The sequence below is a fragment of the Rhinopithecus roxellana genome, chromosome 5 (genome assembly GCF_007565055.1).
Source record: "Rhinopithecus roxellana isolate Shanxi Qingling chromosome 5, ASM756505v1, whole genome shotgun sequence".
Taxonomy (NCBI): domain Eukaryota; kingdom Metazoa; phylum Chordata; class Mammalia; order Primates; family Cercopithecidae; genus Rhinopithecus; species Rhinopithecus roxellana.
In genome coordinates, this window is record NC_044553.1 from 134,127,480 (window position 1) to 134,138,660 (window position 11,181).

The 11,181-nt window shown below is 43.8% G+C and overlaps 1 protein-coding gene across 3 annotated transcripts in view; it reads left to right on the top strand.

The window, feature by feature from the left end:
- Positions 1–202: 202 nt before the first annotated feature.
- IFT43 (intraflagellar transport 43) overlaps positions 203–11,181 on the top strand; it is a 106,813-nt gene continuing 95,834 nt past the window's right edge. For 2 of the 3 annotated variants that reach the window (XR_750072.2, XM_010382688.1), the window contains exons 1-2: positions 203–290; positions 3,336–3,428. Coding sequence is in view for 2 of the 3 variants with exons in the window: in XM_010382688.1 (XP_010380990.1) it covers positions 237–290; positions 3,336–3,428 (147 nt within the window). In the remaining variant the exon portion in view is untranslated. Of the gene's footprint in view, positions 406–3,335; positions 3,429–11,181 lie in introns of all 3 variants that reach the window. The other variant, XM_030929829.1, reaches the window with a different exon arrangement.

Consider the following 11,181-nt stretch of genomic DNA (forward strand, 5'->3'; position numbering starts at 1 on the left):
AATTATTTTACCGTCTCGCAGGAGCAGCCTTGGTGAGTTTTAATAACCGGAGGTTGCTTCCGGATGTGAAGCAAGGCAGGTTTAAGAAAGATTCGGTAGTTTGGAGGATGGCATACAGAATCCAGGAACGACGATGCTGCGGACCCTTTAAAAATTGGGATGGAGGGGCGGGGCTGTTAGCAGGGACGCGGCTGGACCAGTCGGTTTCCAGGAAGTGACGTCAGGCGGCCGCGGAGATGGAGGATTTGCTGGACTTGGACGAGGAGCTGCGCTACAGCTTGGCTACCTCCGTGAGGACCAATGCGGGGGCCTTGTGGGCCAGGATTTGGCGGGTGGGGAGGAGCGTCCCCGCCGGCCCCAACTGCTCTGTGGCGACTCAGGGCGGCAGGCCTCGAGCCGCGCCTGGTGAGGCCCAGGAGGAGGCAGCCTCACCTCCCCGCCCCCGGGTCACTGTGGGCTCCGCCGCTGCTGGCCTGGGGTTTGCTTTCTTTAAAATCCTCAAAAAGTAGAAAACACCCTGTCCCCGCCGGCCTCTAGGGCCGTGGGAAATTTCCGAGCCTTTCTCCGTTTTTTAGAGCCCCGAGTGCGAACTTCCCCAGAACAGATCGATCACAGGGTGATGGGGGGCCCCGGCCGGGGTCGCACTGTCTCCCATCCTCGAGTTTTTCCTTTGGGACACCTCATCCCAGAAGTTCCTGCAAAAGCCGCACTGTTTTATGCATGGAAGGGAGGCAGGCAGGGACGGCCTTTCTTCCCCGTAATCCGCGCGGGGATGTGGGAGTTACCTCAGTTACCTCAGTAGTTAAGGAAACCAAGATTTTTAACCGATTTGTAACGTGAGGGAGTGATTAGGTGCTCAGGCACTGAGGCCACATGGAGTATAGAGCTGTTGCCTGGGTTCAAAAAACACCTAAAAAACGATTTAACCTTTCCGAGCCTTAGTTTTCTTATGCATAGAATGGAGGTGTTACAGTGAAAAGGAAATGGAACAATACATGGGAAGCGTGTAACTCAGTGCTTGGCATATGTTATCACAGAAGAGGTCAGAAGAGGTTAGCTACTGCTGCCTCTGAGGCTGTGGTTTGCCCAGCGTTATAGTCAGTAAATAATGCAGCTTGATTCAAGACCCAAGTTCAGTGTTTATCTTCCTTCTTTGTAACCCCCATCAGGCCTTTTTATCTTTAAAATTGATTAGGATCGCTCTTACTAAAAGATTGGGCCCCAGGGCAAGTCTTTAGTTTCTGCTGTGAAATCTCTAAGTGTTTTGAAGGTCACCAGGCCTTGCTGATACGTGAATGTTTTTTAGTACCTGGGGATGTGAATGTAGTTATTCATTCATTCAACAAATATTTATTGAGCCCCTACTGTGTATCAGGCAGTGTCCTAGGTGTTGGAGATACAGCAATGAATAAGGAAAGTTCCTGCCCTCATATGATTATGTTGCCGTGGGAGAAAATGGCCAATAAATAGACTACATTTAACATACACAAAAATCAGGCAGTAAAGAAGTTTTTCTACCCTGTGCATCTATACAGGGTCTTCAAAAAGTTTGAAACCTTGAAATACTTAAAAATTATTAGAGAAACCACGTGTGATCAGCATTTAGAGACAAGATCATTGAATTTTTGTTTTAGCACAACCACTATATGCAGGATGCTGTATTCAGATACTCAATGCTATGAAAAATGGAAAAGGGCAACCATGGTGAAGGGATGGAATTGTCTGCCTTGAGAAGAAAATAAGCTGCTTATTTTCAGAACGATTGTTTCCATCATCCTTGAAACCTAAATGACACTACAATTTGAAGTGTCAACACTGCCCAAGAGTTTTTACGAGCTCTCCTGTAACCCCTGTCAATTTAGTGGTGCAGTCCTTAGAACATCTTAAAACAAGTTTCAGCAGGATATAGTGGAAAGCACCCAGGAAACCCAGGATCTGAAATCAGAAGGCTTTGCTCCTAGGTTTATGTCAGTCACTTTATCACCTCCCTAGGCCTCAGTTTCCTCCTTTGTAAAATGACATCGGTCTCAGTTCCTGTCCATTATTGTGAGCATCGAAGCCACACTAAATGAGATCTAAAAATGCTTATATTAATGCTGTGTTTTTTAAACAAAGTAAAGCAAAAGTATAAATATTTCAGTACCCAAGTATCTGACTAAATAGTTTTGTTTATGTGCTGGGAAGCCTTGGAGGCACAGAGTCTCCACTGGGGGCCTTGGGAAACACCTGCAAATGGTTCATCTGATGGCCAGGAATATTGAAGTGCTCTGGTTTCCAAAGATAATGTCTCAAAATTCTTGTACTAGATTTCCTTTAATGTCTGTAAAGGCAAACCCAGTTACTGTATATATCAGAGCAAATGCTAACTGTTTTCCAGTTGCCATGGAATTTAGGAATTCTTTCCAAAAGCCTGTTTGATAATGATTTTCATGCCAAGCTGCAGATTTGAAATTAAGCCTTTCTGAAGTCCTGCGTAGGAACATGGGAGCCTTTACCATCTTCTTATCTGACCTGTGGCATAAGGTCTCTGCCCATCCTAGAGGAATTTGTAACTGCATTTCTTTGGGTAGAAAATAGAATTTTCTTTTGCCATCTCTATAGCTGTTAAAGAAAACCTTATCCAGCCTGGGCAACACAGGGAGACCCCATCTCTACAAAAACAAAAGTAAAATAAAGTATCCAGATGTGGTGGTGTATACCTGTGGTCCCAGCTACTCAGGAGGGCAAGGTAGGAGGATCACTTGAGCCTGGGAGGTAGAGGCTGCAGTGAGCACTCCAGCCTGGGCAACAGAGTGAGAAATTAACCCTTAGTTTCCTATTTTCCTATCAAATAGAACTGACCTAAGGTGCTTGTTTTAAGGGGTTTAGAGGGTTTTCTAGAAACATGCCCAGGTAACTCAAATCCCATTCTCCACCACATCATCATAAATCCAGTCCTTGCTTACCTTCCCAGGATTGTCTTTTTTTTGTTTGTTTATTTGTTTTTTTGAGATCGAGTCTTGCTCTGTCACCCAGGCTGGAGTTCAGTGGCACAATTTTGACTCACTGCAACTTCCGCCTCCCAGGTTCAAGCAATTCTCCTGCCTCAGCTTCCCGAGTAGCTGGGACTACAGGCGCCTGCCACAATGTCAGGCTAATCTTTTGTGTTTTTAGTAGAGATGGGGTTTCACCGTGTTAACCAGGCTGGTCTCGATCTCCTGACCTTGTGATCCACCCGCTTCGGCCTCCCAAAGTGCTGGGATTACAGGCGTGAGCCACCGCGCCCGGCTGGATTGTCATCTCTGTAGTGGCCGAATGACATTTGGGTCAACAGTGCCTTCTGTCTCTCCTTACAGAAGGCCAAGGTGGGTCGCCGAGCTCAACGGGAGTCAGCGCAGGCCGAGAATCACCTCAATGGCAAGAATTCCTCTTTGACTCTGACTGGAGAGGTGGGTGCTAAAAAAAAAAAATCTGAAGAAAAGCTGTTTAAGAGTTAGTGATTCCTTAATGACCAAAGATTTGGTATTCCATATTTCTTCTCTTGAATGCCAACCCTTTCTCCTGTCTTGATTTGGGAATTCCCTTCCTTGGCATTTGTCTTGTAGCAAGAAATGAAAGAAGAACTTTTTTCCTTGATGCCAGACTAGTTTCTGTGCATTTCCTTATATTCTTAATGTAGAACTTTTTATGTTAGCTGAAGCAAGGGACGGGGAAGTTTCAAAATCCAGTAGGATTCCAGATTTTCATTTCTGCTGAGTAAATGCCAGTGAGGCAGACTGGTGACGTAAGGTTGGATTACACAATTAGACATTTGCTCTCGGTGGTGACCTGAGCTTTCTACAGTCTTCCGACAGGAAGCAGATCATTTACTGGCCTTACTTTCCTGGAAACTTTTCTGAGTAGCCTGGAATTATGGGAAATGATCCAGTTTCTTTGTGGAGGGTGGGTAATTCTGATGAGCAATACTTTATACTGCCAGGGCACTACTTTTGGCAGCGTACTCAGAGCCCCTTTTTACCTTCCCCTGTCCATTTGAAAAAACTTTGCAAAAGTCAGCCTCAGGGTCATCCTCTGCCAGAAGTTAGCTCTTCTCTAACCTCTCCAGGCTGACTTAGCAGTCCTTCCTCTCACTTGCCATAGTACCTATTGTAGAACATACCCCATTATATGTGAATTGTCTTTTTACATGTCTGTCTCCGTCACTGGACAGTGAGTTCCCAGACAGCAGGAAACCTAGCTTCTAGCTTGCTGGCCCGTAGTAGGTTTGCAACAGATGAAGGAACCCATGCTAAGAAGCCTAATGGGTCAGGCAGGTGCGTGAGCAAATGAGCCAGGTACCTGACATGGACACACTTCACTTACATATCACATAGGTAGAAATATTCTTCATTTTCATAGGAAATGCATTCTCCACCACTTTCTTAAGCTCTCTGTGTGGCCTTGTCCATTTATCTTTCATTTTCTCTCTTTAGAAGGGTGGGTATGGAGAATCATTACTTTAAGATAACATCTGTGCTGGCCTAGAAAAACTAGCAGCTCACCCCTTGGCCTCATTGCCTGGAAGACACTAGGAGAGCAGGTTAGGGCAGTGGGACTGGGAACTGGAGGCCACAAGCTCCCTCTAAAGGGACAGCCCCTACTTAGACAAAGCTGGTTGATGCTGTAGAGAATATAGGCCCAATAGTGCCAGATGTGATTCTTCAAGAGATGCTGGCAGTCTAAAATTTTATGTGACAGCAACAAATTTTTAGAGGTTAGCAACTGATTAAGAAAACCTAATCACCATAGGGACTGGATATTAAATCACCACATGGGCTGGATTTGGTACAAGGATTGTCAGTGTGTAACTGTGGGCATGGCACCTCCGTTATGATACTTATTACATTGTATTCTAATTGTTTACATGTCTGGTTCTCTCATAAGATATGAGCATCTGGAAGGCAGAGGTTGTGTCTTATCCTCATACCCTATTATCTGTCACAGTGCCTGGCAGAACAGGCATGCAATTGTTATTGCACAGGATGAGGTGGAGTCAAGTACATAGTGTGTGATGTACTTACACATTAGAAACTGAGTAGAAGTGTTATGGGGCCTAGGGCGGGGGGCTTGGGAGGTGCGGATAGTGGAGCATTGGAGGCACAGTTAGGAGAGGTGATATAAAGTAGGAATTTGGTGAAAGAAGATATACCAGACCCAACCCTGGATCTCAGGGAGCTTGAACTGCAGTGGTCTGTGCCTTTAAAGAGAAAATGAGGAAGCAAATGACTGAGCTGATGGAAGCCAGTTCTTGGCCTCTGGCATTTTACACTGTTCCACATGGGTCCAGAAGGATTCATTCCAACACCAGATCATTCATTCATTTACTCAACAACTATTTATTGAAGCACACAGTAAGTGCCAGGCACCATTTTGCAGGGATGGCATATTTCAGTGAACAAAAGAGACAGGATCTCTTGCCATAATGGAATTTACATTCCCATGATCACTGGCAACCAGGAAGACTAATTAAAAGTCTACTTAAGGCCAGGCACAGTGGCTGATGCTTGTAACCCCAGCACTTTAGGAAGCCAAGGCAGGAGGATTGTTTGAACCTAGGAGTTTAAGACCAGCCTGGGCAACATAGTGAGACCTTGTCTTTGCAAAAAATTTAAAAATTAGCTGGGTATGGGTGGCATGTGCCTGTAGCCCCAGGTACATGGGGTGCTGAGGCAGGAAAATTGCTTGAACCTGGGAGGCGGAGGTTGCAGTGAGTTGAGATCTTGCCATTGCACTCCAGCCTGGGCAACAATAGTGTTGTATATATAAATATACAATTGACAACAAGAGTATATATTATATATATATATATATAAATATACAATTGACAACAAGAGTATATATTATATATATATATATGAATATACAATTGACAACAAGAGTATATATTATATATAAATATTAAGAGTATGTGTGTATGTGTATGTGTATATATGTACACACATATATTTTAAAGTCTACTTAATTGTGAAGGAGGTTATAGCCACCTATGGTAGTTAGGTGAATGAACCTGTGATGACCTGATTAGGCCTTGAAGCCTTATATGACCCCCATACCAAATCAGCTTCTGGACTGGGGTCAGTGGACCCTGCTTGCTTACCATCCACTTCCCCTTGGCTCCCAGGTGAGAATCACTGGTGTGAGAATATAACTCTGTAGTCACAGAGTGTGATGAACCCTTTCAGGGTTTCAGCCGTTCAGTAATACCTACTTATTTTGAGGTTTACCTTTTTTTTAAACTCTGTGCATTAGCATTTTTCTGGGAGAACATGATGAAAAGTCATTCTGCTCTTCACCCAACTGTTGCCTCTGAAAGCAAGATGCCAGTTAGGATTCCAGGATCTCTTTCTCCTTGGGCTAATTGAGGTTTAAACAGTGTGGGCAGCCTCCCACAGAGCCAGATGCTCACTGTGCTGTGTGGGACTTCTTGGCTGTTTCTTTCTAAAGTTAGATCCCAAGACTTGTGTGTATGCCCATTTACATTCCAATTCTATTACTTGATATATTTATTTTTGTCCTCTTGCTGACTATATTCTAGGATGAAGATATCCATGCAAACGTAAATATGGTACCTGGGAGCTGTCAGACATGCTGGAGTTATTTTAGACTTAAGTGGAAATTAGTTCAAACACATGGTTATTTTAAAGTGAGGTAGTGGAGTTGGGAGCTCTGGTGAAGGAAGCAGAAAGAACACAGGGCTTCGCACCAGAGGACTGGGTGCTAATTGACTGGTTTGTGAGTAAGTCCTCTAATCTCTCTAATTCTCCATTTCATTATCTGTCAGATAGTGATAGTAATACCACCAGGTTGATATGGGGGCAAGTGAGATACGCATTGAGAAGCTTTTTAATAAACTGAAAAGCACTGTGCAAGCATTCATTCAATAAATTAGTGAATAAAAGTATATTGGGACAGCACTTTGCTGCTTTTATTAAAGGGTAGCAAAGAAAGAGCATGTCAGCCAGAGTCTCTTAGAACTGATTGGAAGTCTGTTCACAGGCTACTACTCAATTATCCATAGTTTGGCTAGTAGTTATCCAGAGCAGAGGGTTTTTTTTCTTTTTTCTTTCTTTTTTTTTTTTTTTTGAGGCAGGGTCTTGCTCTGTCTCCCAGGCTGGAATGCAGTGGCATGATCATGGCTCACTGCACCCTGGAACTCCCGGGCTCAAGCGATCCTCCAGTCACAGTCTCCTAAGTAGCTGGGACCACAGGCATGCACCACCATGCCTGGCTGACTTTTTTTGTAGAGACAAAGTCTTGTTATGTTGCCCAGGCTGGTCTCAAACTCCTGGCCTCAATCGATCCTCCCACCTTGGCCTCCCAACGTGCTGGGATTACAGGTGTGAGCCTGTAAAAAAAGATTACAGTCTTTTTATTTGCTTGGTCATTTGATACATTTCAAATCACTTAACTGTCTAATTTTAAAATTTACCAGAAAGATGAACTCTTTGTGTAATTTTACTAGTTTGGAGTAGATTGGAGTTGTGTCTACTTTTTTAGGGTTGTTGTGAAGATCAAATTAGGTAATACATGTAAAATACAGGTGAAATCCAGGGATTTCACCGAGCCTGGAGAAAAGTTTTTTTGCTTTCTAGTTGCAGAAGGCATTTCTTACGTAAAAGCACAGGCCTAGGAGTCATACCAGCCTGGGCCAAAATCCTGGCCCTGTTATACATTAGCTTCTATTATACTGAGTTAATCTTGGTAAGCCTCATTTTCCTGTTGGTGAAACAGGGATAATAATATTCCATACTTCATAGGATGGCTGGAAAGAAAAAGTGATAAAACCCTTAACTCAGTCTGACACACAAATGCTTAGTATGTTGCCAGCCTTTATTATTTCTCTAGAACTTGGGCATTCTTTTTATTCCACCTTAACCTTCTCTACTGAGGTTGAAAGCTGGTGGCCTTCAGGCTGAATTTGGTCTGTAGTCATGTTTTATTTGATCCATACAGGGTTAAGAATTTTAAAATTTGGTTCACATTTATCAATTAGGAAACGTAATATGGAAATTCAGATTTGGGGCTTCTCTTTAAAATCAAAAGCCTTGGCACAGTGAGAATGCCGGGTTGACATTCCCACATGGTGGCAATTGGCTGGAGCTGCAGCTGCTGATAGCTAACATGCATCCATCCCTCTCCAGTTCACTGCTTAGTACGTTGATACATCTAGTCAGATTTACTCACATTAGATCTACCTGGCTCCCATTTCCATTTGAAGTTAAAACTCCTGTCTTTTAGGATGGATTGATTTTTCAAGTGGCTTCCTCTATCAACCAGTATTGAATTTGGCTGCCTACAACAGAAACAACTCCAGTACTTGAATCAAACAGGAGCAATTTTTCTTTCCCGTAGCAGAGAGTCCAGTGGAGGGCAGAGCAGAGTGGGTGCAGTCACTGGAGCATGTCCTGCATTACTCTAGCTCCTTCCAGCTTCCTGCTGTGCTATCTGGAGCTTGTGACTTTTGTTCTCATGGTTGCAAGATGGCTGGTCATTCTCCTGGAATCAGATATGCATTCTAGGTGGGAAGAGAGGGAATCATTGAAGAGTTCAAGGTGCATGCCAGTAAGAAGGGTGTACCCCTTCTTATCAGGAAAACAGTAGCCAGAAACCTCACTAAGGAGACCTCTAGTTGCATTTCATTGGTCAGAACTGGATCTTACAGCCACACTCTCAGTTTCAGAGGAGTTTTTCATGGGCACATTACCATACATAGCATCGGGGTTTCTTGGTGAGGGTGAGGAGAATGGCTCTTGAGTAGGCAGTTCAGAAATGACATGTCAATTTAAAACAAATAGAAATTATAGAAAGGTCTCTTTTTTTGTAGCCCTGGGTATGAAAAGAAAGAATTATTTTAGCTTAAAAAAATCTACATTCTTCTCCAGTTTTTAATTTGGAGTTGAGTGAAAAAAATTGTATGCCCTAAGTTCCAGGATATCTGACTGAGTGGCCTGTGTGAACTCTCTTCTTGATCTTTTCCTTCTGTTTGTCTCCATAACCACTTAGGACTCGGTGCCAGTAGGATGCCTGTGGTTCGGTCCAGGTAATTCAACTCTTCTTCCTGCTCTGAGAGAAGAGGAAAAGTCTTTTTATTTGCTTAGTCATTTGATACATTTCAAATCACTTAACTGTCTAATTTTAAAATTTACCAGAAAGATGAACTCTTTGTGTAATTTTACTAGTTTGGAGTAGATTGGAGTTGTGTCTACTTTTTTAGGGTTGTTGTGAAGATCAAATTAGGTAATACATGTAAAGTACTTAGCACGGTATCTGGCACACAGAAACCCAAGAAGAAATGGTAAGTACTAAGAAAGCTTATGACTGTACATTTTTTGGGCGGAGGTGGGGTGCACCTGTTGCAAATCAGGCTTGGATCACTAGAAGCATGGTTCAGCTAGCAGTTCCGGTTGGAATTGTAGGTATTGAGGATTTTGCTGGAAGATAGTTCTATGCTGAGTGTCTACATGTCTGTGATGTATAACTTTCTCTGGGGAGGACAGGTCTGAGAGTTAAACCAGATTTCTCTGCCTGAGCCTTGACCTTCTATTGATTCAAATGATTGTGCCCTCACAGAACTCTTTCAAGGACAGACCCAGATGCTTTCTGCCTAAAAGTTACATTCTACCGAGTTTGGGCAAAAGTAATCTTTGGCAAAACCTCTCCAGGGCTAGCTCATCTTTTGGATGAGCATTTCTTGCTGGGATCTAGATCTCTTTTTGGCTTAGCTTTTATTTTGCAGATTGTCCTTTTAATAATCATCGTCATAGCTTACACTGGAACAGTTGTTAGCTATCTGTTCATTACATGCAGTGACCTAGTTGCGCCTTATGGTAGCTCTTGAAGTAGGTACTCTTATCATCATATTGTACATGTGAGGACAGGGAGACTTTGAGAGTCTGGGTAACTTGTCAGAAGCATTCAGCTGATCTGTGACTCTAGTTGAGTCTTTCTGACTCAAGTGCCTCACCTCTCCTACCGGCTAGATGGGAAGAAGAAGGACCTCCAAGTACAGAAGAGGGTTTTGGAGAGGGCGGAGAGACTCAGGGTCATTCCCTTGGGGTCTCTTTTGGAATGGGAGTAAGTTCTCACTTGATCACCCTTATTCGTTCAGTGGTCTAGAGAAGTGTTGGAATCACAGCTGTTCCCTTTCTCTCCCCCCATCCCCTTGGTGTTCCTCCGAGGACGCAGAACTGAAAGTTAGCCAGATTCCCTCTTAGGAATCTGAGAAATGCTGCTGGGCTCATGTTCCCAAATTAGGCCAATTTCCTCATCCCCCAGCAGCCTCACTCGGCTGGAGCTCCCTTGGCACTTTGCATTACGTCTCTCGCCCTCCGCCTGTCCCCTTACTGGTCTGCTAGCCAGGCAGTTATTTTCAGCCCAATAGGGTTATCTGCTGACCCTTTTTGGTGACATTTTTCTTCTTTCTCACAAAAATAACTCTCCTGATTGGTCACATTTTCCAGCATTTTTCGTAGCCGCTCTCCAATCGGCTGGACTGAATGATGCTTCTGATAACGTTGCCGAAGAGGGATGCAGGGAATTTGATATGGAGTTGTTCATAAGGAATGTGTTTTCCACACTTCATATTTATGTCATGCTTGGCGTGCTTTGGTTTTGAACTCTCCCTTGGGGTGTGCAGATGTGCATCGCTGGCCCATCCCTGGGGCCGGCCGCTGTGTGGGAGGGAATGTCATCTCAGGGTAGAGCCTGCAATTGGAAATCAGCGTCTTGAGGTTCTCCGCCAGCACTGGCTCTGGCTTTGTCAAAGGCTCTTCAAGTGCCCCACGAAAACATGCCTTCTTGCTGGCTTCTGTGAGACCCAGAGTGCAAGTTGGTGGTCAAAGAGCACTTTAAGATTTTCCTCCTCACCTATGGGGAGGGTTAGGTGAGAAATATGTGTCAAGAGCTTAGCCCAGTGCACCGTAAGTCTTCTCTTGTTGTCATTTTCTATGTAATCTGAGAAGTAGAAAAGATGATCGTTTTGTCTTTAATCCCAGCTCTGCCAGTTACTAGGTGTATATCCCAGGTGTGTTACTTAACCACTCTAAGCCAATTTCCTCATCTGTTGAATGGAGATGATAGTATTATCTATCTCATTGGGTTGCTGGAGGGTTAAATAAAATATATAAAGCTCTTAGAGCAGTGCCCAACACCTGCTAACTTTTA